Here is a 27,661-nt window from a genome sequence, read left to right on the forward strand (position 1 = left end):
CTCCAAAATCGATGTCCCTCAAGAGGGACTACGACACAAAAGTACCACCACCACTCGATCTCAAGGAAATCAATGGTTTTCCCCAGAGTTACCCGCGTTGCCAAGGACCAGACAAGGATAGAAGAAAGATTCGCCCAGCTACCGGCGTGTCGCACCCACCAACGCGCCGACCACAACCTGGTGACCAAGGCTCGCGCCTGGGCCTAGATCCGGCCGCGCCGCCATCCACCGATCTGGTCGCGTCGCCGCCATCCATGGCGATCGCGGCGCACCAGACCACGCAGTCGACGGTCGCTGAGGAGCAGAACCGCCGGAGCGCCGCCAACACCTGTCGTGACGCCCGGCCCAACGCCACGCTCCGACCCGGGGGCGCCGGCCCACGCCAGCTCCGCTTGAGCGGGAGGACCCAAAGTCCCGGCCGCCGCCGACGACGGCAAGGCTTCGCCTGGCCGCGCCCTTAGGCAGCGGCGAGGGAGGAGGAGGAGGAGAGAGGAGGCCGAACGGCGGGATCTGGAGATGCCTCTCGACCGCCATGCGGGGACGACTCGGGAGGTCACCTGGCGCATCTGTAACTAGGTGTGAATAGTAATTTCAAACAAAATAGAGAATCCAAAATGCTCGAATGCACGATGTGTAAAGAGAGCAGCAATTTGGCGCATGTGTAACTGGGTGTGAATAGTAATTTCAAAGAAAATAGAGAATCCAAGATGCTCGAATGCACGATGTGTGTCCAAAAATTCATGTTGTTTGGACATTTAAGGAGGTCGTGGCAAAAAAGAACAAAATTTGGCCGTGAAAGGAAACTTTGGAAAAGAACGAAGAACACTGTTTGGACTTTACTTTTGTTTTTTTTCTCCTAGAGCTCCTCGAATATCCAAACACCATGAAATTTGCACGCTCCTTGCGTACCCGGGCATCTTAGATGCTGAATAAACAGATTTTGTTCATAAGGTGCATAAGGTGCAGAATAGCCCGGGCTGTTGGTTAAGTACTCTTTCTATCATTCGTGGCCAAACGGGCCGGCCCAGCACGGCCCGGCCCGGCCCGACAGAATCGTGTCTGGCACGGCACGACACGCCGGGGTTCGATCAGTAAACGGGTCGTGCTGTGCCGGCCCGTGTGCCCGGGGTCTAGGCCCAAGCACGACACAGGGGCTATAAGGGCCGACCCGTCGACACGCCAGGCCCGCTGGCCTGCTAGGATTTTAATATTTTAGACCGTTATTTGGGTCGATTTCGGCCTGTTCGGCTATTATTTAGGCCGATTTTGACATTTTAGGCTGTTTTTTGGATTAATATTAACCTATCGGGCTTTATTTTTATCTCACATATAAAAAAAAATAAAAACAAAAATAAAAACGTTAAACGGGCCGTGCCGTGCCGGCCCGTGTGTCCAGCCTCCAGGCACGACCCAGACGTGACGCGTGCCTGGCACGGCCGTTTAAGTCGTGTCGGGCCCGGCCCGTGTCGTGCCTAGACTGCAGGCTGTCGGGCCGGCCCAACTAACACGGCCCGTTTGGCCAGATCTGCTTTCTGTTCCAAAATAATTGTCATGTTTTTAGTTTCACGACACTTAGTTTGGAACAATGGGAGTATATCTTAACATTTATTACCCTGCTTTCCAATTTGAAACCCCGTATACTCAAAGTTCATTATTAAACACTTAGCTAGAGATTTTCAAAATCCAACGTCAAAACAGGTACGGAGATCTAACTTAGTGGAAGCTACCCATGAAAGGATCGTCAGACACGTGCTTCGGATCACCACACTGAAGGACAAATTCAGAGTACCAGATTGACAGCCAAGTTAAGACATTCAAAATGTACTGTAAAACCTAAAAAGAACAATGCTACAACCCTACAAAAAGGCAGTGCTGGTGCTTTTTAAGCCAGGCAACCCAGGTGATTAATACATCCCTTTTAGATAAATTTTTAGGTGATCTTCTGCTGAGTTTGGTCAAAACAATCTCTCCCTAATAATAAAGCAAATACGGTTTATTGTTGTCCGTCTGAAAATTACCCTTAAAATTTACATAAATTACCCACCATGCCACCGGTAAGTAATAGAAAACGTTTCACAAAGCAAAAAATATTGGACTGAACTGGACCATGTAAAAACCTCCTATATTACGCTCTGCACGCTGGAAGAATATCCAGCACACCGTATGGGCCGGCCCATGCACAGGCGCCTGCTTTTAGTTCCGTTTATTTATTTATTTTAAGTTTCGTTTTAATTTTTATTTTACATAAATTAGAACTTCAAATAATCTTTAAAATTTTAATAAACTGAAATTATAAATCAATATATTTAAAAAATAAAATGTTTGTGACTTCAAAAACTGCTCGGACTTTTGTAAAAAATGCTCGAATATACAATAAAATATTTGCACTTTTAGAAAAATGTTTGTACAATAAGAAAAGTCCATGATTTCAAATACAATTCCATGTATTAAAACTTACTAAAGGCATTTAACAAAATGCTTTCTAATTCAAAATATGTTAATGCATTTAAAAATGTCCTAAAATTTTAAAAATAGCTAATGTCAGTTTTGATAGTTTCTTTTTTTATTTAAAATTTTCCGTTCCATTTTTGTTTATTTGTAATTTAAATAATTTAGAATTACAAAAACTTTTGCATATTAAAAAATAGGAATTTTGAATTAAAATGCTGACGAAAACATAAAATGTTTGTGGATTCAAAAAAAGCGCTGGATTTTTATATTTTTTTTGCAAATTCCAAAACAATGTTCATGAATTTAATAAATATATTACTAATTTAAAAAAATGTTTATTCATTCAGAAAAACTTCATGCGTTTCACAAAATGTTTGTGAATTTAAAAGAAAATCCTCCAACATAAAAAATTATGTTCGTCTTTTCTTGAATTGGTCGCCAATTCAAAAGAAAAATTTAAACCCGTTTGAAATATGAAAACTATTAACGATTTTTAGTAAATGTTTGTAAATTGTAAAAAATGTTCTTGATTTTAAAATTGTTCCCATATTTATAAAATTGTTCACGAAAGATCTAATGTCTGTAGTTAAACATTAATCCTTGTAAGTCTTTGTGATAATATACGTGTGTGAATTTTGAACAATTAACTGTTGGATGGATCGAATTATTATTGTATGTTTTCTATAAAAAAGTATTGAAATTCAGAATAAATCTTTGAGTTAACAAGATTTTTGACAACCATGATATATATTTTTGGAAAATGTAAAAATTGCTTCAACTTGTGAATAAATTTAAAAGAAGAAATATTTTCTTGCATTTATGCATAAAATTTCAAAATCAAGCGATGATATGTGAATATAATGTGATCATCTTTATTAAAAATTATGTTTTTTTCTTCCGTGGGAAAACGCGCGGGCCATTTGCGACAAGAACAGCGTGAGCAAGAAACGGGAACTGGGAGTTTTGTCGAATTATGTACTCCAGTTCTTTTTGTTAAATACTCTATAAACAATCACATCCATGTCTACAACTTTCGGTCCGTCTCGCCGTTGGGCGGTACACTCCTCAGCACGAGCCGCATGCCGTGCTCCGGCTCCACGGTGAGCCTGAGCACCGGCGAGTGTAGGTAGTCCGGCGATAGAGCCACCTCGAACCTGACGAGCAGGAGGGAGAGCAGCACCTTGAGCTCGGCCATGGCGAAGCCCTGGCCGAGGCAGGTTCGCGCCCCGGCCCCGAACGGCAGGTACGAATGCAGCTGCGGCCGCCCCGCAAACCTGTCCGGGTCGAACTCCCGCGCGCGGGAGCCCCAGAGCTCGGCGTCCAGGTGCACCGTCGACACGGGCACGTAGATGTTGACGCCCCTGGGCACGCGCACCCCGCCGAGGGTGAGCTCCCGCAGCGCCTGCCGCGACACCACCGATCCCGCCGGGTACAGCCGCAGCGTCTCCTGGATCACCATCGTCAGCTGCTTCATTCTCTGGAGCGACGAGAGGTCGAGCTCGGCGGCGGCGCCGGCGGCGCCGCCGGCGGCGCCGGCGAGGGCCTCCATGGCCTCGTCCCTCACCCGGCGCTGCCAGTCCGGGTGGAGCGCCAGGAGCATCATGCACCAGGCCGCGGTGACGGCCGTGGTCTCGTACCCGGCGAAGTAGATGTTCTTGCAGTTATCGACGACGAAGTCCTCGGCGGCCGCGACGCCGGCCTCGGCCTGGCCGCTGCGGAGCATGGCGTTGAGCAGGTTGTCCCCGCCGTCCGCCTCGCCGCTCTCCCTCACGACGTCCAGTATGAGCCTCCGCACGCGCCGGTTGAGCCGCCACGCGTCCCAGTTGCTCCTCGTGGGGAGGAACCTCAGCCCGGTCATCTCGGCGAGCAGGTTGGGCCTGGAGACCGTCTTCTGCAGCTCCCTGATCATGGCGAAGATCCGCTTGCCCTTGACGTAGCTGCTGCTCCCGAAGCACGCCCTGGAGATCACGTCCCCGGAGTAGGCCCTGAAGTCGTCGTCGACCTTGAGCTCCAGCGCGCGGCCTCCGTCGGCCCCGGCCGCCCTGGCTTCCCACGACCGCACCAGCGCCCGCGCCGAGTCCACCATCAGATCCACCATGCCCTGGGGAATGCCAGCCGATGGCATGACATGACATGATGATGTTTGGTTGGCATTGGCAGTGCAGTCTGCAGTGCGTGGGACGTGAAGTGATGAACTGATCGATGATGTGGTACCTTGACCTTGTCGGGGAAGAACTCGGGGGCGATGAGCTTCCGCTGGCGGGCCCAGGCGTCGCCGTTGGACTTGAGGATGCCGTCGCCGAAGAGCGGGTGGTGCGTGACCTTCATGTAGGAGCTCTTGCCGAGGTCGTCGGGCGAGACGGAGAGGCAGACGTCGCGGACCACGGCCGGGTCGCTGGCGTGCATGAACACCATGTTGCCCACAGAGTAGGTGAACACCGGCCCTGGCCAAACAGCATAGCAAAAAGGAAAAATCACTGACCAGATCGATTTGTTTGGCAGTGCGCGGCGGGCGACAGGACACGGCGCGTCAATGGACAATGGTAGGCCGGAGCAGTACCGGGGCGGTGTTTTGGGCATCGGGAAAGGGGAGCGGCGAAAGATGTAGGCGGGATCGCTTTCCGCAGGGCGGGAGACGACGACGGCAGCGGGAAGGGAAGCTTCCTTGTCGATGGCGGGGGATGACGCTGATTGGTCGGGCGACGGCGACGCACCCATGTGTCGCCAAGCCGGCAACGAAGATAGATAGCCCGATGCACGCTGGGCATCTCATCTGATGGCAAGGAAATGGCAACATGCGACGCCTTTGCTCCGCGACCCAACTGCCAAAGCTCTGAATATGCATGTGTTTTCTTCACTTTGGCTAAATTTAGGTAGGTTGAAATTTGGAAACGTACGCAGCGCACGCGACTGCGCTACACAGTACTATGTGCGTAAATTGCACTACTGAATGCTTACTATTTGCACGGTAAATAGTGCGATTTCATTGCAAAATTGTGTGCAAGTTTTTTAATATTTTTTTCATTTCCTTTCTTACTATTTTTTGAGGGGACATTTTTTTTCCTTATTGCAGGATAATACCAATGACACTAATTCATTCTTTCTTAAAAAAATTATTTGATTTTGTATTACTTTTATTTCATTTTCTTCCTTCTTTAAGGGTAAAATATCAATGTCCATATTTCGTTCGTTTTTTACGAAAATATTTTCTCTAGAAATTTCACTATTATACTATTATTCTTGCATATTATCAAAAATCACACTTTCTATTCCATTTTTGTGCAAATTTGTCATTATTATTATGCTTTGCTTTTAAAAAAAACTAATACCAATGCCACTAATCATTGTTTCTTGGAAAACCTCATTATTTTAATTTTGTTTTACTTTAATTTATTTTGTTTAAAAAATAACACATATTAAAGGCCTGCCTACGCCTTTGATAATCATACTCATGCAAAATTAATTAAACTCTGATTTCATATGTATATATACACACAAATTTCATACCATAATGAAGTCCCATTACATCGATTGGTCGAAACTTACAACTAAAGGATATATCCATGGACTCTAACACTTGTGTGTAGTTTCCCAGATATGCTCAACGGATGTAATATTGTAGCCAGCTAGCTTGTGATGTGAGGCGAGGAAGACGTATGTCCAAACCATGCACCACTTAGGCTGGTCGCCGCCGGGCGCCGGTTAATACATAGATGCTCCCTCGTATAGTCGTATCATAGAAATAAAAGGCAACCAAATTTCTAAATTCAATGTTTCTTAGAAAATTTCATTATTCTTTCCTATATTGGTTTGTGTTTTGTGGTTGCAAAGGAACCAGTGCTCATCTAAAAAAAATGAGTTGTCGAAATTGATGCAAGTCAATTTTGATTCCGAGGGAAAAAAACCACTTACCTGAATTGATGCAAGTATTTTGATTCTGAAAAAATCGACTTACTCAATTTTTTTTCCAGGCGGCTTGTCCCAGCGGGTCCTTTTTTTTTAATACGCAAAAGCTGGGTCAATGGTGGATCAAACTTTATAATCAAAAAAAAAAAACGTACGGAATTCATGAGCATCGCTTCTTTTTTCCGTGGACATGAGCATCGCTCACTTTATTTATTTGCACATAAACATGACAGGCAAAGCAAATAGGGAAATGGAAAGAAAGATGGCGTGATTATCAGTCATGGTATATGTGCACGTATTGGCGCGTTAGGTAATGGTGGTATGGTACTGAACTTGAACCGTTGCTTTCCATCCTCATGGAGCGGATTGCTATCCTATGAAGCATATACCTAAGCTACAACAGACATCGCTCCTACGAACCTCAATTATTGTTTCTTCTCTGGAACGTATCGCTATTCCTCCGCAGGCAGAAAGCGCACACGCAACACCAAATTGTACACATAGTTTTTGTTGCGATTCGTCTCCACTATTATTGCCTTTATAGCTCTCTCTCTCTCTCTCTCTCTCTCTCTCTCTCTCTCTCTCTCTCTCTCTCTCTCTCATGATGCAACTACAACGTCTAAAATGGAACGGAAGGATCTATGCAAGTATCCCTTCGTCGCCTAGCTGCCTACAGTCCTTTGTCTACATTTTTGCGTCGGTTTGCACTGCACTTGGAAAGGTGCTACCAAATATAATCAACAAGGGATTATGTATCCACTCACGCAGAAAAAAGAAATCAAAAGAAGAAGAAGAAAAGGCTGGCCACACATGCATCGGTGCAGTGGATATATACCTAACCCTAGTACTGTTCGATCGAATCAAACTTGCAATCAGCAACCATCAGGTAGGAACTAATCGTAATCCATGGCTGCGCGTACGAGATCAATCGAGAGATCGAGAAAGAGGGCCGGGACATGCATATAGGAAGAAGCCGATATTATATCTTTGCACCACGCACGCACGTACCGTATTCGTTCCTCCACTTCTCGTAGAAGGGAAACACGGCGGAGCGGTAGTCGTGCACGACGTCGTCGCCACCGCCACCCCGGGACGACGGCGTACGTTTGGCGGCGTCGGCGGCCTGCCTCATGTCGGCGAGGTTGCCGTAGGGGAAGGACGCCGGCGGCCCGCGGACCCCCTGCCTCCTCAGCGCGCGGCGGACCCTCTCCGGCGCCAGCCAGAGGATGCGGTAGAGGTATAGCGCCAGGGCGCACGCCCCAACGCAGCACAGGCTGGCCGCCACCCCCATCGCCGACGCCACCGCCACCGCCATGCCCCCCTCTCGTAAAGCGCGCTCTCTCTCTCTCTCTCTGTGCTGCGATGAGCGTGTGCACGGGAGGGAATGGGAATCGTTGGGAAGAAGAAGATATGATTGTATACGCCGGTGCGCGCGGCGGCAGCCATCCCATCCCATGCATATATAGCGGTGCGGCGCCGGTCGCCGTCACGTTATTTACATGTTATTACATGGGTCGTTCAGTCGGTCTAGGGGACGAAGTACATGGGGTTGGGCACTTTGAAGACGCGGTCGCCGGCGCAGTCGCCCTGCAGGTCGCTCCACTGGTCGCCGACGTTGCCGCGGATCCGGTACCCCTCCTCCGCCAGCCGCCGGCGCACCGCCGACTTGAACTCCACCGCGCTCTGCCCACGGTACCCGGCGCTCCTGCATGCACACACGCCGCAAGAAATTAACACGGTCAGCATTACTCGTCCACCTGGTTCCGTTCATCGGGACAAAAACACACGGTGCCAACCGGACCGTACGTGCATGCTGTAACGTACTACTGCTGAGAAAAATGGCGCATGGGGACGTCAGAGGTCAGGACGGCAAGTAGAGCAGAGGGTTGTCGCGGTTCAGGAGCTTCACGTCAGCTCGCTGTCAAAGGATTCAGTGGAACGTAGAATGCGCATGTATATGATATGTGTGTACGAATATTAGTAGTGGTTGGAAGTTAGTTGATCCTGGTTGCTGCTGGAAGAATATATCCTCCTGATTTTTTTGTGTTTGTGCGTGCTGTCACTTGCACGTCAATTCCTCGTACAGTAGTACCATGTACGGAGTCCACCATGGCCATGAGAGCAAGAAGTCAATAGCACGGTCGGGGTCAGTACGTACATGTGACATGCGACCGAACGTGCTAAGAATGTGCAACTTGTAATTAACAGCATGTATAGTCGAAACTTGCAAATCCGGCCTCTCAAATGTCCGCAAACGTCCGACACGCCCGCAGATATTGACCACATCTTAAATCTCATTATTTTAAATTCACATAACCCATGCAACTACTACATCGATATTATACACATCGTTCGTCTACTTCATCCCTACTAACATGTCACGGGACTACTAAAATTTGGCATGTTTGTCTATGGTGGAGATCATCCACGGCTGCCCTTGTCCTTTCCGGCGTCCTTACCGTCCTTGTCGTGGAAGTACCGGTCGAAGACGCGGTATGGATCGTGTTCATCGCCGGAGCTGTCCTCGCCGCTGCTCACCTGCTTCTCCTCCTTCGCTGACAGTCCGACCATTTCAAGGACCGCCCGATTCTGTTCGGGGGCGATGGCGCGCGTGTTCCGTCGCTGTCGTTTCTTCAAAATGCGGGCGCGGATGGCCTCCGCCTCCGCCATTTCCTACGCTAGATAGGCCTCGATGATCCTTATCCTTCCTTCCCACGACGGGCAGCACGTTCCCGATGGGATCCCGCCCCAGAAGAACCGAGTGCCCTTTGAGTGGACGCTATGGAGTCGCAGCGGACAGATCCTGTCGTCGGTCGGGCGCTATCCTCGAGGAGCGGCGGAGTGCAATGCGACCCGTCATTGCCTCCCCCACTCCGCATGGGACGACCCCCCAATCGATGGATCCGGACTGGTCGAAGTTGGATCCGCTGAAGGCCATGCCGGAGAAGGCCGGAGATCGCCGAAGGTGTGACGGGTGGCGGATGGGAGTGTATTATAGTCGTGTGAAGTGGCTAGGGTTTGATCCGGCCAACGGATGAAGAAAAATATATGTGGGGTCGATGCGAGCCACTGCGGGCCACGCGGGCGTGCCCGGGCTCCCCCATACCCGCCCCATATTTGAGTTAGAAATGAGGATGCCGGTCAGCCCGGGCGTTTGAGGCCGGTTTAAGAGGCCCATCTGGGTCGCATTTTCGTGACCGAGCAGTGACCGGACGATCTTTTCGGACGTTTGAGGAGGGTTTGAAGGGTCCAGTTGTAGATGCTCTATCTCAGCTTTTTTTTTATTGCATTTACATGTTAGGTGAACTTGGGTGTAGATGGATAAAAATTGTGACTGAAACCAGTCAAAGATATATGCACAGTGTTATGTTCCCGAAAAAAAATAACAGGAATGTTTCTCGGAGCAACCAGTTACGAAACACTTCCTTAGAAGCCTCCTAACGATTATTCTCCTTAGAAGTCTTTTATTGGTCTTTTTTTAGCTTTTGAACGATCAAAAAGAAAATATTACGCGAAAAAATATGAGACACGGTTTTGCTTTCGCGAGAGGCACGACCTCTTGGAAAGGAACAAAATTGCGGTTTTTTTTCACGAGAGGCACAATTTTGCTTTCGTAAGAGGCACGGTTTTGCTTCCGGGAAAGACACACGGTTCTGCTTTCACGAGAGGCGCGGTTTTGCCTTCGAGAGAGGCACGGTCGTGCCCCTCGGAACGAAAAAACACGTTTTCAAATTTTTTTCCTTGGGAGGCACGATTTTGCTTACGCGAGAGACACGATTTTAACCCCGCGAGAGGCAGGGCCGTGCCTCCCCGAAAGGGAAAAAACACATATTCTTTTTTTCTCGTGAGTGACACGGTTTTGCTTTCGCAAGAGGCATGATTTTTCTTTTGCGGGAGGCACGGTTTTGTCTTCGCGAGAGGCACGGCCATGCCTCTTGAAAAAGGGGAAAATATGTTTTTTTTTTTTGCGAGAGACACGGTTTTACTTTCGTGAAAGACATGATTTTGCTTTCGCGAGAGACACGATTTTACCTTTGCGAGGGCACGAAAAAAGCATGTTTTCTGTTTTTTTTATATCACGAGAGGCATGGTTTTCCTCATTCGATTTTTTGTGAATTTTTTTTGTCAAAGCCTATCAACATGAAATCTAGTTTTAAAAATCTCGACGCGAGAAACCCGAGGGTGAAAACGGTTCGAGATTTGGACGCCCGGTTTAGGAGATAAAACATCTTAAAAATACGGATCTACGAAAAAAAGAAAAACTTCCAAACTATAACAAATGACATAGCTGCAATAACATACTTGTCGCAATCTGGAAAGGCAATCTTTGAAACGCGTACTCTTCTATTATGAGCTGTGTTGAGCTGGGCTGAGTTGATCAGCCTAGCTAGTCGTAACGCGGGTCGTTCCCCTCGGAAAGAAAGAAAGAAAGAAAACGTAGGTAACTCGGGCCGTATCGTACCTCAAGATGAGTCGGTCGTAGCCAGCGAACCCGGCGGCGGCGAGGTTGGCGGCGGTGGGCGCGCCGAGAGCCTCCTCGTCTCTCCCGGAGAGAAGAAACACCCTGAAGCCTCCGCCTTTGAGCGCCCAGAACAGCCTCACCATCGCCGGTATCCCCGGACACGCCCCTCTGCTCGCCCACGCCTTGAACGCCGCCGGGTCGTACGCCCTGCATGCAAGCACAACCAATCAGTAGTTCAGTACATGCATGGTGTGCCACGACACGTACGTTGTGCACGTCACGCACGTACCCGAACTGCTTGGCCTGGTAGTAGGGCAGGTTGGACAGGCAGGTGTCGTCGACGTCGAGGACCCAGGCGTCGAGCCCGTCGCCGGCGGCGGGGGCCTGGCTGGCGTAGGCGGCGACCTGGTCCGCCGCGCTGCCCACGTCCCGGCCGTACTGGCCCCAGGACATGTAGGCCCAGACGTACCCGACGCACGGCGCCGGCACCGCGCGCCAGAACTTGGCGTTGTTGGCCTCCACCATCACCCGCCAGCTCAGGCAGCCGCCGGGGTCGTCCCCGCCCGGCGGCCAGAACCACGGCGCCCCGTCGGCCGCCTGGAACACGGCGACGAACCCGACGACGAGGACCACCAGCCACCGCCGCCGCAGCTCGGGTGCGGCCATTGCTGGCAGCTCAGGGGTGTGTGCGCGAGTGTCAAGGAAAGCAGCGCGGCTAGCTAGCTAGCTAGCTCAGCTGGTCGACCGCACCGTTTTGTCAATGAGCGTGCGTGCGTGCATGGATTTTTATGGACGCACGCACGCACACGCACTGGGGAAGATTAGTCCGTGCGTGCAATGTCGCCTTTTGCTTTTGGAGGACAATGCCGGCCGGTGGGAAAGCCAGCCGCGGTGGGCTAAAGCGCGGTCACCGCCGGTGCCTTTGGATCGGGTGCAGTGAATCCACCTCGGCGCCATTCGCACGCACCGCCGCCGCTCCGGCCGCGCAACACGTGGACCCAGTCAGTCACAAACTTGGGGTAAGACTGCAAGCAACCAAGTTGACAATTGGGCTGACGAATCAAAGGAATTTAACCTCGGTGCCTCCAGCCAGTACAGACATTGAGCCAGCAAAAGCATCTTATTTTACTTTTGCGCTGCTAGCGCACTTTTTCTGGTTAATTTTTTGAATGGGCGCCACTTTTGTTTGTGGTTCATGCATGGTGCATGCACGCACGCACGCAAACATATGTGTGATCCGCGTAGGCACACGACGACAATGGACATGATATTGTCCGATCTTGGCCGCGCCGGCGGGCACCGGCGGGAAACGTTTGTCTGCGCACGAGTCAAGACGTAGCGGAGTTCACAGAGAGGCGAGAAGGTCGATCGGTGTTCCACCAGCTAGCTAGCTAGCTCCGGCACGGGGAAGAAGAAAGATTCGGTGGTCACTGGAGGTGTTACCACTCAGCAAAGCGAGATCGGGGAACAGTAATTTGATGATCTACGCATGAACAGCGGCGGCCACTCGGTCGCTAGTGATCGCTCCCCACGGAGCATTGACCGATTAGTGCCACTGGCATGTCGATCGTAGCTACTAATATAACAACATTTGGATCACTACTTTAATGATCTAAACACTTTTATATTACTCTCTCTGTTTCTAAATACTTGTTGTTGGGGAGAACTAGATTAGTTCTTCCAACAATAAATATTAAGGTACAGAGGGAGTAGTTTACAGAGGGGGTACTAATTAATCAATTGTCCACGGCGATGCGCCTATGCATGTTAGATTGGCCACTGACCGAGCACCCCTACCAGACATTATGTTGGAGATCCTGCGTGTGGCTACATCAAACTGGGGCATGCATCTAGGCTAGATCGTGTGTATATTGCGAGCTCAATGTGCGCGAAGTTTCGCGTGGATGCGACGCACACTGGATATGGCCCAGGACGAGGAGTCAGCTGGGTCTCGGCGCGCGCAATGCAAGTTGGGGCGATGCGTCCATGTTGAAAAGGAATAGGACCGTTGGTGCCTTGAGGCGGAGGCATATGCATAGAGGGGAGGGATGTTGTGATGCCAGACTCAGGGCCTTTTTGATTCGTAGGATTCTCAAAATGCAGGAATAGGAAAAACGTAGGAATAGAGTGGCATGTCCTTTTCTGCATTATAGGATTTAGATGTGTGTTTGATAGCACCGGAAAAACAAAGGAATTCGCACGCCCAACCGCCCTACCCCCAGGGAAAAGGCGATCAGGAGGCGATCTAATTGCCCCCAGCGACGCCGGCCGCCACCGGTCCCTGCCTCCTCCGTTGCCCACTCCGGCGACGTGAGGAGGTGGGGACCACGGCGCTGCGACGCCGGCTTGTAGTTAGGGTTGGCCTAGTGTTTTCTTGGGACGTCGTTGGGATGGTGGGAGCGGCGTCCGGGCAAATAAATTTGCCTCAACTCTATTCCCACACTGACGACGACTTTCATGACGGCGTCTCGGAGTTGATGGCAACGTGTGCTGCTCGGTCCTTCAGATCGGTAGCTTGGTCTTCTCGCCGTTCTTCAGATCCGGCGAGATTTGTTTCTCGGTCTGTCGCTGGCGTTCGTGGTTATTCGCGACGGCGTTGGCGGCCGGGGCGCGGTGGTTCTTGTGGAGCGAGGATGCCGGTCCGGAGGTGGTGGATCTGCCGTTCCTCTCCGACTTCGTCGATGGGAGGCGACAAATCTTGATCCAAGACAGCACGGGGACGTCCCCTGGTCGACGTGCCACATTGGCATGTGCCTTGCTGTGTGCAGCGGGCCTGTTCATCGACTCACAAAGCCTCGTTGGCGATGGTTCTTTCTCTGATCTTGGGATGGTGGAGGCTCGGCGTCTCTTCCGGCGTTCGCCTTGGCGGCGCTGGAGTTGGGCGGCGGCCGTTCGCTATGGTGGTTGCAGGAAACCATAGGGATCGTTTTGTATTTCTCGATCTTTTAGGTTTTTATCTGCAAATTCAGGATAATCATTTTATCCCGGTTTGTCTTTTAGTTTCCACGTGTGTTGCTTATTGTAACTTGTTTTTCGATTAATGAAACATGTGGTTCTCTCAAAAAAAGGAATTCTACAAAGAGGTTTGAGTGGATGGAAATTTTCCTCCAAAATATAGTACAAATGAATCCTATGGAAAAATTCCAAAGGATTTCAATCCTAGGAATCAAACGACCATCGTAGGAAAAAATCCTAAGGATCCAAATCCTCCAAAAATCCAATGAAATTCCTTTGTATCAAAGGAGCCCTGAACCACGAGAGGATAGCTCAACCGGTAGAGGTATTCCCTCCGTCATAGTGTCAAAAATGATTTTATATTTTAAAATAGAGGAAGTGTCAATCAAAATATGCAAGGCTTTACAGTAACATGATTCCTTCGAAATATGCTCCCCTCCCTACTAAATAAAGGCAAAGTGATGAGATGACCCTCTTAGAAAGTACTCCTAGATTCTAAGTTACCTGCCCCGCTTAGAAAACAAGCGACTACGCTACTGAAGGAAGACATGGGAGAAACTGAAAACAACCCCACATAACATCTTAAGACACATAAGCTCATCGACAACATCCTCAAGAGAGGAAACGGTAGCGTTATCGTTGCCTACTGGGACGAAGATAGGAAAATAGTTTGATGAGGTCATGCCTATGACATAGCGGTCATCTTGTATAAATACATAGTGATTAGTACTAAGTTAGTGAAGGATTTCTTAATTTTATTGGGATCAACTCCACCCCGTAACTCAGTTGCACACAGGATATCCACAACAACGTCTTCATGAAAAGAGCGGCGGCCGCGAGCGTCATTGTTACCGGCGCAAAAGCATGGAGCTTTCACTCGACACCCCATCCTAGTCACCCGAGGCCCCCAGGGCAAGCACGACATGTGCGGACCCTGGATTCAGATCTCGGCGACGCCCAACAAAGGATGTGCCCGAGCCACCAACAACTCACTCGTTCGTCGCCCACACGACCAAGAAGCAAGGCACCATCGCTGCCATGGTGGCCGTCGGAGAGCCAACCATGCGGACGGCTTTCTGGAGCCGTCACCCCGGCATCCATGTCCAACATATCACCCACCGACCACAACATAGTGTACTAACCACGGTATGAGGAGTAAAAGGCAGCTCCTTCCACTCCTAGTCTGTCATTAGCCATGAAGTTTGCAACTTCGTCACCAATGTAGGGGCCTCACCCCGTGACTCATAACTGCCATCGCCGAGCACCCTTGCATGACGCCATGTCCATGGCCCTCGATGCATCGCCACCCGGCAATGAAGTGTTGCCTCGACTACCGCCGCCAACCACCGCACCCACGGAGGGAGGGACCTCAACTCCCACGGGTGTTGGAAATATGCTCTAGATGCAATAATAAATTGGCTATTATCATATTTCCTTGTTCATGACTAAAATTTATTATCCATGCTAGCATTGTATTGACCAGAAACTTAAATACATTGGATACATAAACAACACCGTGTCCCTATTCAGGGTCTATAGAGAATTCACAGTCCTTATCAGTGAAAAAAAATAAGGGAAGTGGCAAATTTAGGATCATGTTTCATTTTCTCCATCATAGGTTTTTATTTTAGTTTGCATTGTAGTTTATTCAAATCATCTCTATTTTCACAGGAAGAAAATCCCTAGCCACTTCCCCACCCATAACATAACCTTCAGGTACATAAGGCAATTCATACTCCCTCCGTCCGGAAATACTTGTCATAGAAATGGATGTATCTAGATGTATTTTCATTCTACATATATTCATTTTTATCCATTTATGTGACAAGTAATTCCGAACAGAGGGGGTATCTATTAAGAGAGCGAGGTGTAACACGCAATTCAAAATCTTCATCAGTTTCAACATTTCCAATTTCTCTAGCTTTAGCAATATGAGCATCAAGTAATTCATTCAGTGGCACAGTTTAAATTTCATCAAATATAGCAGTAGTATCATTATTAATTTCAAAACTAGAATCATCAAGTTCATGTGATATATTGCAACGATCAACAGGCGGTGGTGTAACAAGTTGATTCAAAACAGTAGGTGAATCAAAAGCAGAGCTAGATGGCAGTTCCTTAGCTCCTCACGTGCGAGAAAGGATGATCTTAGTTCGACTATGTTTCAGATTCTTTATAGTGGCAATTGGATATCCTCAAGTTAACACAATAAATATAGCTATGCTCCCCGGCAACGACGCCATAAAAAGGTCTTGATAACCCACAAGTATAGGGGGTCGCGACAGTCTTCACGAGTAGTATTTCACCCTAATTTATTGATTCGACACAAGGGGAGCCAAAGGATATTTATTGGCCTTGACAGTAGAGTTTTCAATTCAACCGCACATGGGATATCTCTCCACAACAAAAATTTAGTAGCACGGCAAACGATAATAGTTGCACTAACAGTGATAGCATCAATTTTTATAACGACAGTAACAATAGCAATTGAGTAACAGGTGTGACAGTAACAACAACAGTAGTAACTTAACAAGATTCAGTATATGTAAAGCGTAGGCACATGGATTAGCGATGGAAAGATATGGATGACATCAATCATGTAACAGTTACACACTAGAGCGACACAAGACTAGCTCCAATTCATCAATATAATGTAGGCATGTATTCCATATATAGTCATAAGAACTTGCATAAGTCCTACCCTCCCGTGGCAGCGGGTGTTGGAAATATGCTCTAGAGGCAATGATAAAATAGTTATTATTATATTTCCTGTTTCAAGATAATTGTTTATTATCCATGCTATAATTGTATTGAATGAAAGCATAGATGCATGTGTGGATATATAGACAAAACAATGTCCCTAGTAAGTCTCTAGTTGACTAGCGACTTGATCGAGGATGGTTAAGGTTTTTTGACCATATGCAAGTGTTGTCACTTGATGACTGGATCACATCAGTAGGACAATGATGTGATGGACAAGACCCAAACTATGAATGTAGCATGTGATCGTGTCATTTTGTTGCTATTGTTTTCTGCGTGTCAAGTATTCATTCCTATGACCATGAGATCATGTAAATCACTCACACCGAAGGAATACCTTGTCTGTATAAAACATCGGAACGTTACTGGGTGACTATAAAGGTACTCTACGGGTATCTCTGAAGGTGTCCGTTGAGTTAGCATGGATCAAGACTGGGATTTGTCACTCCATGTGATGGAGAGGTATCTCGGGGCCCGCTCGGTAATACAACATCACATATAAGCCTTGCAAGCAATGTGACTCAAGTGTTAGTCATGGGATCTTGTATTACGAAACTAGTAAAGATACTTGCTGGTAACGAGATTGAAATAGGTATAGGGATAGCGACGATCAAATCTCGGGCAAGTAACATACCGAAGGACAAAGGGAATGGTATACGGGATTATATGAATCCTTGGCACAGAGGTTCAACCGATAATATCTTCGTAGAATATGTAGGATCCAATATGGACATCCAGATCCCATTGTTGGATATTGACCGGGGAGTGTCTCAGGTCAAGTCTGCATAGTTCTCGAATCCGCAGGGTTTGCACACTTAAGGTTTGGTGAAGTTTCGGTATAGTTGAGTTATAGGTATTGGTGACCGAAGGTTGTTCAGAGTCCCGGATGAGATCACAGACATCACGAGGGTTTCCGGCGTGGTCCGAAAATGAAGATCGATATATAGGATTGTTTCATTTGGCCTCCGAAAAGATTTCGGGCATTACCGGCAGTGTACCGGAAGTGACGAATGGGTTCCGGGTATTTACCAGAGGGGCCCACCCACCCGGGAGAGAACCCGATCGACCAAGGGTGGCGCACCAGCCGTTAGTGGGATGGTGAGGCCAGCCCAAGTGGGCTATGACGGCTAGAAAGAAAAATCAAAGGAAAAGAAAAGAAAAAAGAGGGAGGTGGGAAGGAATGAGGGGACTCCTCCTTCCCAAACCGAATTGCAGTTGGAGTCCTCCTCCTCCTCTCTCGGCCGGCGCCCTTGGGGCTCTCTTGAGCCTCAATGCTAGCCCCTCCCCTCCTCCTATATATACTAGAGGTTTTAGGGTTTTTGAGACACAACTTTAGCCACGTGCAACCCTAAACCTCTACTTCGTAGTTCTTCCTCTAGATTGGTTTTATGTGGAGCTCGAGTGGAGCCCTGCAGGAATAGATCATCACCATCACCGGCGCGTCGTCACGCTACCAGAGAACTCATCTACTTCCCCGTCTCTCTTGCTGGATCAAGAAGGCGGAGATCGTCATCGAGATGTACGTGTGCTGAACGCGGAGGTGTCGTCCGTTCGGTGCTAGATCGGAACGGATCGTGGGACGACGGTGATTTGAATCACGAAGTTGTACCACTACATCAACCGCGTTTCTTAATGCTTCCCTCTTAGCAATCTACAAGGGTATGTGGATCCGATCTCCCTCTCGTAGATGAACATCACCATGATAGGTCTTCGTGTGCGTAGGAAATTTTTTGTTTCCCATGCAACGTTCTCCAACAACGGGGTCCTATTGGAAACTTAAGGATATTAAGGCCTCCTTTTAGTAAAGAACCGGAACAAAGCATTAACACATAGTGAATACATGAACTCCTCATACTACGGCAATGACCGGAAATAATTTCAATTATTGCCACCTTGGGATATGCGGATCAAGACACGTAATAGCCGCATACAACTTGCAAGATAGGATCTAAACACTTTTCGTATTCAGAGAGAACATAATAAATTTAGGTCTCAAATCATGGCACTCGGGCCCCCTAGTGACAAGCATTAATCATAGAAAAGTTGTAGCAACATAAATCTCAGAATATAGTGGATACTAGGGATCATGCCCTATCAACTTAACTTGATTACATGCTCAATCTCATCCAAACCTTGTCACCATACAGCGAGCCTACTAAGGAATTACTTAATCCTGGTGGTGAGCATCATGGAACTATTGATGGAGAAGGCTTGGTGATTAAGCGACGACGAATCCCCATCTCCGGAGCCCCAAACGGACTCCAGATGAGCCCCCCCGAGGAAGAACATGAGGTGGCGGCGACTCCATCTCGTAAAACGCGATGAAATCTTCTCTCTGATTTTTTCTGTGAAGATGTGAATTTATAGGACTCAAATTAGGGTCGGAGGATCCACGTGGGCCCCACAAGCCATCAGGGCGTGCCTAGGGGGTGGGCGCGCCTTGTTTGCTTGTGATCCATAGGCAGCCCTCCTCTAGTGGATCTTCGCTCCATAATTCCTTATATATTCCAGGAATAATTCAAAAAAAAATCGTCCAATTCCAGGAACTTTTATTTCCGCACAAAAATAACACCAAGGTAGTTCTGCTAAAAAAAGTGTCAATCCGGGTTAGTTTCATTCAAATCATGCAAATTAGAATCCAAACGAGAGCAAAAGTGTTTGGAAAAGTAGATATGTTGGAGACGTATCATGTCTCGGTCATGTCCAATTGATTCTCGAACCCGTAGGTTTAGCACGCTTAACGTTCGGTGACGCTAGAGTTGTATTGGGGTATTCACGTTGGTGACCAAATGTTGTTCTAATAAGATGAGAACAACAAGGATACTAGACACACACAATTAAGTTACAGAAACTTACGTGAGCAATATCACAAGATATGGAAGTGTATGACACAAGTTAGCAATTCACACTAAACACAAGATATATGAATAGAAGCAAGTATGAATTGCGAGATATAAAGTGTAGGCCTAAACAATTAATATTTACAAGGAAATAGCCAACAAATATAATGAGGAAAACAATATATATAGTGAATGTACTCTCAAGTATCCAAAGTAAACCACAAGTAAGGAGTTACTGTTAGGGATAACCAAACTCATGGAGACACGGATGTATCCCGATGATCACTTCCTTGGAGGGAAGCTAGTCACCGTTAGAGAGGTGGATGTTACCATGAAGGCACACCAAGGCCACGAAGGCTCACCCTATTATCCTTGAGATATCACCATGAAGGCGATTCCCAACCACTAGTGGTAGACCTTGAGGCGGCCTACAAACGTTCACAAACTTTTCGGGGGACAAATCACAAGTTGATTCCTCACCGAAGCACTCCTATGGCCTAGGATTCTCCAATATCCAAGAGTAACAAGATGAAAGGGGAAATTCTCAAGACTTCAGATCACAAATTGCTTTGGTCAAAAGAGAAGGGAGGAGTGGATGTATGATTGGATGAAATCTCTCTCAAGAACTCCCAGAAATCTCTTCAGGTTTTACCACAAGAATGCTCAAATCCCTCTCTCTCAAATCCCACCAAAAGGAACTAATGCTATGGAGGGATGGAAGAGGAGAGGAAAACTGGAGGAGGTCAAAAAATGAAACCTAGATCCATGGGATAGCTTTCCCCCACATGGATTCGAGTTTTGAGGCTTGGGAAGGAGGAGAGAGCTCAAAACGATGGGAAAATCTGAGATCCAAAAGCCCTAACTCGTTGGGGAAGAAGGATACCTTATATAGTGCCCCACAAAATCTGCTAGATATGCATAAAAAACGTAGCTCGGAACTTTTGGACTTTCCCGGAACTTCCGACCTCCCTATTGAGGCAGACGATTTAAATTTTCTAGTTAGGCCAGAACTTGCCCCGGAACCTACCCGAAACTTTTGGTCCGCGGAACTTCCAAGAGGACCTCGAACTTTTGGGCTCCCTTTTGGTCAGGTTTTCGCAAACTTTATGTTTAGACCGGAACTTGCCCGTAACCTGTGCGGAAGTTCCGGACCCTCAATAAAGAGCGAGCATACCAATAGTAAAACATACATAACTTTTACATATGAACTCCTATTTTGATGATCTTGGGCTCGTTTTGTAGCTATTGAAAAAATCCACGTCCTCACATAGAGAACCACCCAATATGAAACAAAATGGATGATGCAATCAATGCAAAGGTGTGAGTATAGAATTTGGGGAATCCTTTTTGGCTTATGGTTTTACTTTGGCATATATGATAGGAGTGGAATTGTGTATAGAAGATTTTGACTTGAGCAAGTCCATTACGAAATGCTTTGATCCCCTCTTAATAGTGTGGGATCCCTATAACTCAAGAATAATAAAAGAGCTACACTACATAGCTATCAATAATCCATTCTTGAGTGTATATGTTTATTTGGTGATCATCACTCCACCCCACTAATATCAAAGGAACTAATACCTTTGAGTCGAGCCTTTCACTTGAGCTTGATGTTATTGTTTCTTCTGTTGGAATTATGCCCTAGAGGCAATAATAAATATAGTTATTATTATAATTCCTGTATCAAGATAATCGTTTATTATCCATGCTATAATTGTATTGAATGAAGACTCATTTACATGTGTGGATACATAGACAAAACACCGTCCCTAGCAAGCCTCTAGTTGGCTAGCCAGTTGATCAAAGATAGTCAGTGTCTTCTGCTTATGAACAAAGTGTTGTTGCTTGATAACTGGATCACGTCATTAGGAGAATCACGTGATGGACTAGACCCAAACTAATAGACGTAGCATGTTGATCGTGTCATTTTGTTGCTACTGTTTTCTGCGTGTCAAGTATTTATTCCTATGACCATGAGACCATATAACTCACTGACACCGGAGGAATGCTTTGTGTGTATCAAACGTCGCAACGTAACTGGGTGACTAATAGACGTCTAACTTGTTTTTGCAGGGTATGCTTGTGATGTGATATGGCCAACGATGTGATGTGATATATTGGATGTATGAGATGATCATGTTGTAATAGAAAATATCGACTTGCACGTCGATGGTACGGCAACCGGCAGGAGCCATAGGGTTGTCTTTATACTAACGTTTGTGCTTGCAGATGCGTTTACTATTTTGCTAGGAAGTAGCTTTAGTAGTAATAGCATGAGTAGCACGACAACCCCGATGGAACACGTTGATGGAGATCATGGTGTGGCGCCGGTGACAAGAAGATCGTGTCGGTGCTTTGGTGATGGAGATCAAGAAGCACGTGATGATGGTCATATCATGTCACTTATGAATTGCATGTGATGTTAATCCTTTTATGCACCTTATTTTGCTTAGAACGACGGTAGCATTATGAGGTGATCTCTCACTAAAATTTCAAGACGAAATTGTGTTCTCCCCGACTGTGCACCGTTGCTACAGTTCGTCGTTTCGAGACACCACGTGATGATCGGGTGTGATAGACTCAACATTCACATACAACGGGTGCAAAACAGTTGCGCACGCGGAACACTCGGGTTAAGCTTGACGAGCCTAGCATGTGCAGACATGGCCTCGGAACACATGAGACCGAAAGGTCGATCATGAATCATATAGATGATATGATTAGCATAGGGATGCTTACCACTGAAACTATACTGAACTCACGTGATGATCGGACTTGAGCTAGTGTAAGTGGATCATGAACCACTCAAATGACTAGAGAGATGTATTTTTTGAGTGGGAGTTTAGCAAATAATTTGATTAAGTTAAACTCTAATTATCTTGAACATAGTCTAAGTCCACTTTGAATATATTTGTGTTGTAGATCATGGCTCACGCGACAGTCACCCTGAATTTTAATACGTTCCTAGAGAAAGCTAAGTTGAAAGATGATGGAACCAACTTTGTAGACTGGGCTCGTAATCTTAAGCTAATCTTACAAGCTGGGAAGAAGGATTATGTCCTTAATGCTGCGCTAGGAGATGAACCACCCGCTACGGCTGATCAGGATGTTAAGAATGCTTGGTTAGCACGTAAGGAGGACTACTCAATAGTTCAATGTGCAGTCTTGTATGGCTTAGAACCGGGACTTCAACGTCGCTTTGAGCGTCATGGAGCATTTGAGATGTTCCAGGAGTTGAAGTTTATCTTTCAGAAGAACGCCCGGATCGAGAGGTATGAGACCTCCGATAAATTCTATGCTTGCAAGATGGAGGAAAACTCGTCTGTCAGTGAACATGTGCTCAAAATGTCTGGGTACTCAAACCGTCTAGCTGAGCTGGGGATTGAACTCCCGCAAGAGGCTATCACTGACAGAATCCTTCAATCACTGCCGCCAAGCTATAAAGGCTTTGTGTTGAACTACAACATGCAAGGGATGAACAAGTCTCCCAGCGAGTTGTTTGCGATGCTGAAAGTCGCAGAGTCTGAACTCTGTAAAGAGCATCAAGTGTTGATGGTGAATAAGACCACTAGTTTCAAGAGAAACGGCAAAGGCAATAAGGGAAATTCGAAGAAGAGCGGCAAGCCTGTTGCCAATCCGACGAAGAAACCCAAAGCTGGACCTAAGCCTGAAACGGAGTGTTACTATTGCAAGGGTATGGGTCACTGGAAGCGCAATTGCCCCAAGTATCTGGCAGATAAGAAGGCGGCCAAAGAAAAATCAGGTATATTTGATATACATGTTATTGATGTGTACTTAACCGGCTCGTATAGTAGTGCCTGGGTATTCGATACCGGTTCTGTTGCTCATATTTGCAACTCGAAACAGGAACTGCGGAATAGACGAAGGCTGGCGAAAGATGAAGTGACGATGCGCATAGGAAATGGTTCCAAGGTTGATGCAATCGCCGTCGGCACAGTTTCACTTCAGTTACCATCAGGATTAGTGATGAACTTAAATCATTGTTATTTAGTGCCTGCGTTGAGCATGAACATTATATCTGGATCTTGTTTATTGCGAGACGGTTACTCTTTTAAGTCAGAGAATAATGGTTGTTCTATTTCTATGAGTAACATCTTTTATGGTCATGCACCTAATGTGAGAGGATTGTTCATATTGAATCTTGATAGCGATACACATATACATAACACTGAGACCAAAAGAGTTAGAGTTAATAATGATAGCACCATATTTTTGTGGCACTGCCGCTTAGCTCATATTGGTGTAAAGCGCATGAAGAAACTCCATGCTGATGGACTTTTGGAGTCACTTGACTTTGATTCACTTGACACATGCGAACCATGCCTCATGGGCAAGATGACTAAGACTCCGTTCTCCGGAACAATGGAGCGTGCAAGTGACTTATTGGAAATCATACATACCGATGTGTGTGGTCCGATGAGCGTAGAGGCACGCGGCGGATATCGTTATTTTCTCACCTTCACTGACGATTTGAGTAGATATGGTTATGTCTACTTGATGAAACACAAGTCTGAAACATTTGAAAAGTTCAAGCAATTTCAGAGTGAAGTGGAAAATCATCGTAACAAGAAGATCAAGTTCCTGCGGTCTGATCGTGAGGGTGAATATCTGAGTTTCGAGTTTGGTACTCACTTAAGACAGTGTGGAATTGTTTCACAGTTAACACCGCCTGGAACACCACAGTGTAATGGTGTGTCCGAACGTCGTAATCGTACTCTATTAGAGATGGTGCGATCTATGATGTCTCTTACTAATTTGCCGTTATCGTTTTGGGGTTATGCATTAGAAACAGCTGCATTCACTTTAAATAGGGCACCATCAAAATCCGTTGAGACGACACCATACGAACTGTGGTATGGCAAAAGGCCAAAATTGTCGTTTCTTAAAGTTTGGGGATGTGATGCTTATGTCAAAAAGCTTCAGCCTGAAAAGCTGGAACCCAAAGCGGAAAAGTGCGTCTTCATAGGTTACCCAAAAGAGAGTGTTGGGTACACCTTCTATCTCAAATCCGAGGGCAAAGTGTTTGTTGCTAAAAACGGAGCTTTTCTCGAGAAGGAGTTTCTCTCGAGAGAATTGAGTGGGAGGAAGATAGAACTTGACGAGGTTGTCGAACCTCTCATCCCTCTGGATGGTGGCGCAGGGCAAGGGGAAACCTCTGTCGTTGCGACGCCGGTTGAGGAGGAAGTTAATGATGATGATCATGAAACTCCGGTTCAAGTTTCTATCAAACCACGCAGGTCGACGAGACCACGTGCTGCTCCAGAGTGGTACGGTAATCCCGTCTTATCAATCACGTTGTTAGACAACAATGAACCTGCAAATTATGAAGAAGCAATGGTGGGCCCAGATTCCAACAAATGGCTAGAAGCCATGAAGTCCGAGATAGGATCCATGTATGAGAACAAAGTGTGGACTTTGGAGGTACTACCTGAGGGCCGCAAGGCTATTCAGAACAAATGGATCTTTAAGAGGAAGACGGACGCTGACGGCAATGTGACCGTTTATAAAGCTCGACTTGTGGCAAAGGGTTTTTCACAAGTTCAAGGAGTTGACTACGATGAGACTTTCTCACCCGTAGCGATGCTTAAGTACGTCAGAATCATGTTAGCAATAGCTGCATTTTTCGATTATGAAATCTGGCAGATGGATGTCAAAACGGCGTTCCTTAAACGGTTTCCTTAAGGAAGAGTTGTATATGATACAACCCGAAGGTTTTGTCGATCCTAAGAATGCTAACAAGGTGTGCAAGCTACAGCGATCCATTTATGGACTGGTGCAAGCATCTCGGAGTTGGAACAAACGTTTTGATGAGGTGATCAAAGCATTTGGGTTTATACAAGTGGTTGGAGAATCTTGTATTTACAAGAAAGTGAGTGGGAGCTCTGTGGCGTTTTTAATATTATATGTGGATGACATATTGCTGATTGGAAACAACGTGGAGTTTTTGGAGAGCATAAAGGATTACTTGAATAAAAGTTTCTCTATGAAGGACCTAGGAGAAGCTGCTTACATTCTAGGCATTAAGATCTATAGGGATAGATCAAAACGCCTGATAGGACTTTCACAAAGCACATACCTTGATAAAGTTTTGAAGAGGTTCAAAATGGAACAGTCCAAGAAAGGGTTCTTGCCAGTTTTACAAGGTACGAGATTGAGTAAGACTCAGTGCCCAGCAACTGATGAAGATAGAGATCATATGCGCTCCGTCCCCTATGCTTCAGCCATAGGTTCTATCATGTATGCAATGTTGTGCACTAGACCGGATGTTAGCCTGGCCATAAGTATGACAGGTAGGTTCCAGAGTAATCGAGGAGTGGATCACTGGACAGCGGTCAAGAATATCCTGAAGTACCTGAAAAGGACTAAGGAGATGTTTCTCGTGTATGGAGGTGACGAAGAGCTCGCCGTAAAAGGTTACGTCGATGCAAGCTTTGACACAGATCCGGACGACTCTAAGTCGCAAACCGGATACGTATTTATTCTTAATAGGGGTGCGGTAAGCTGGTGCAGTTCCAAGCAAAGCGTCGTAGCAGATTCTACATGTGAAGCGGAATACATGGCTGCCTCGGAAGCGGCTAAGGAGGGTGTCTGGATGAAGCACTTCATAACGGATCTTGGAGTGGTGCCAAGCGCACTGAATCCAATAACCTTGTTCTGTGACAACACGGGTGCCATTGCCTTAGCAAAGGAACCACGGTTTCACAAGAAGACCAGACACATCAAACGATGCTTCAACCTCATCCGCGACTACGTCGAGGGAGAGGACGTAAATATATGCAAAGTGCACACGGATCTGAATGTAGCAGACCCGCTGACTAAACCTCTTCCACGGCCAAAGCATGATCAACACCAGAACTGTATGGGTGTTAGATTTATTACAATGTAATTCGCATGATGATGTGAGGGCTAGATTATTGACTCTAGTGCAAGTGGGAGACTATTGGAATTATGCCCTAGAGGCAATAATAAATATAGTTATTATTATAATTCCTGTATCAAGATAATCGTTTATTATCCATGCTATAATTGTATTGAATGAAGACTCATTTACATGTGTGGATACATAGACAAAACACCGTCCCTAGCAAGCCTCTAGTTGGCTAGCCAGTTGATCAAAGATAGTCAGTGTCTTCTGATTATGAACAAAGTGTTGCTGCTTGATAACTGGATCACGTCATTAGGAGAATCACGTGATGGACTAGACCCAAACTAATAGACGTAGCATGTTGATCGTGTCATTCTGTTGCTACTGTTTTCTGCGTGTCAAGTATTTATTCCTATGACCATGAGATCATATAACTCACTGACACCGGAGGAATGCTTTATGTGTATCAAACATCGCAACGTAACTGGGTGACTATAAAGATGCTCTACAGGTATCTCCGAAGGTGTTAGTTGAGTTAGTATGGATCAAGACTGGGATTTGTCACTCCGTGTGACGGAGAGGTATCTCGGGGCCCACTCGGTAATACAACATCACACACAAGCCTTGCAAGCAATGTAACTTAGTGTAAGTTGCGGGATCTTGTATTACGGAACGAGTAAAGAGACTTGCCGGTAAACGAGATTGAAATAGGTATACGGATACTGACGATCGAATCTCGGGCAAGTAACATACCGAAGGACAAAGGGAATGACATACGGGATTATATGAATCCTTGGCACTGAGGTTCAAATGATAAGATCTTCGTAGAATATGTAGGATCCAATATGGGCATCCAGGTCCCGCTATTGGATATTGACCGAGGAGTCTCTCGGATCATGTCTACATAGTTCTCGAACCCGCAGGGTCTGCACACTTAAGGTTCGACGTTGTTTTATGCGTATTTGAGTTATATGGTTGGTTACCGAATGTTGGTCGGAGTCCCGGATGAGATCACAGACGTCACGAGGGTTTCCGGAATGGTCCGGAAACGAAGATTGATATATAGGATGACCTCATTTGATTACCGGAAGGTTTTTCGGAGTTGCCGGGAATGTACCGGGAATGACGAATGGGTTCCGGGAGTTCACCGGGGGGGCAACCCACCCTGGGGAAGCCCATAGGCCTTGAGGGTGGCACACCAGCCCTTAGTGGGCTGGTGGGACAGCCCAAGAGGGCCCTATGCGCCTAGAGAAGAAAATCAAAGAGAAAAGAAAAAAAAGAGGAGGTGGGAAGGGAAGGAAGGACTCCCTCCCACCAAACCAAGTCCAACTCGGTTTGGGGGGGGGAACCTTCCCCCTTGGACTCGGACGACCCCCTTGGGGCTTCTTGAGCCCCAAGGCA

At 46.8% G+C, this 27,661-nt stretch overlaps 2 protein-coding genes across 4 annotated transcripts; both read right to left on the reverse strand.

Moving 5' to 3' along the window:
• Positions 1-3,311: 3,311 nt before the first annotated feature.
• Positions 3,312-7,813, reverse strand: LOC123424699 (cytochrome P450 714B1-like). Of its 3 annotated transcripts, none has more exons than XM_045108365.1 (3): positions 7,366-7,813; positions 4,666-4,895; positions 3,312-4,552 (listed from the first exon to the last, which is right to left on the reverse strand). In XM_045108365.1, exons 1-3 carry the CDS (start codon positions 7,811-7,813, stop codon positions 3,476-3,478), a joined length of 1,755 nt encoding a protein of 584 aa, XP_044964300.1. In that variant the 3' UTR covers positions 3,312-3,475. The 3 variants fall into 3 exon arrangements, with proteins under 3 accessions (XP_044964300.1, XP_044964302.1, XP_044964301.1); XM_045108367.1 differs by having other exon boundaries at positions 3,313-4,552; positions 4,666-4,846; positions 4,934-7,458; XM_045108366.1 differs by having other exon boundaries at positions 3,314-4,552; positions 5,012-7,458.
• Positions 7,814-7,872: 59 nt separating this feature from the next.
• Positions 7,873-11,615, reverse strand: LOC123424700 (acid phosphatase 1-like). Its single transcript, XM_045108368.1, has 3 exons — positions 11,109-11,615; positions 10,820-11,026; positions 7,873-8,062 (listed from the first exon to the last, which is right to left on the reverse strand). Exons 1-3 carry the CDS (start codon positions 11,483-11,485, stop codon positions 7,885-7,887), a joined length of 762 nt encoding a protein of 253 aa, XP_044964303.1. The 5' UTR covers positions 11,486-11,615; the 3' UTR covers positions 7,873-7,884.
• Between the last annotated feature and the right edge of the window lie 16,046 nt (positions 11,616-27,661).

Source organism: Hordeum vulgare, chromosome 2H (assembly GCF_904849725.1).
Source record: "Hordeum vulgare subsp. vulgare chromosome 2H, MorexV3_pseudomolecules_assembly, whole genome shotgun sequence".
NCBI classification, from domain to species: domain Eukaryota; kingdom Viridiplantae; phylum Streptophyta; class Magnoliopsida; order Poales; family Poaceae; genus Hordeum; species Hordeum vulgare.

Bases quoted from the DNA above. Each gene is read 5' to 3' on its own strand.
- LOC123424699 (XM_045108365.1), bottom strand. From the start codon at position 7,813: ATGGGATGGGATGGCTGCCGCCGCGCGCACCGGCGTATACAATCATAT. The intron at 4,896-7,365 runs GTACGTGCGTGC...CTGTTTGGCCAG, and splicing joins GAAGTGGAGGAACGAATACG to GGCCGGTGTTCACCTACTCT. The intron at 4,553-4,665 runs GTACCACATCAT...GGCATTCCCCAG, and splicing joins TCTTCCCCGACAAGGTCAAG to GGCATGGTGGATCTGATGGT.
- LOC123424700 (XM_045108368.1), bottom strand. From the start codon at position 11,485: ATGGCCGCACCCGAGCTGCGGCGGCGGTGGCTGGTGGTCCTCGTCGTC. The intron at 11,027-11,108 runs GTACGTGCGTGA...GCTTGCATGCAG, and splicing joins TACCAGGCCAAGCAGTTCGG to GGCGTACGACCCGGCGGCGT. The intron at 8,063-10,819 runs GTACGATACGGC...GTGTGCATGCAG, and splicing joins TACGACCGACTCATCTTGAG to GAGCGCCGGGTACCGTGGGC.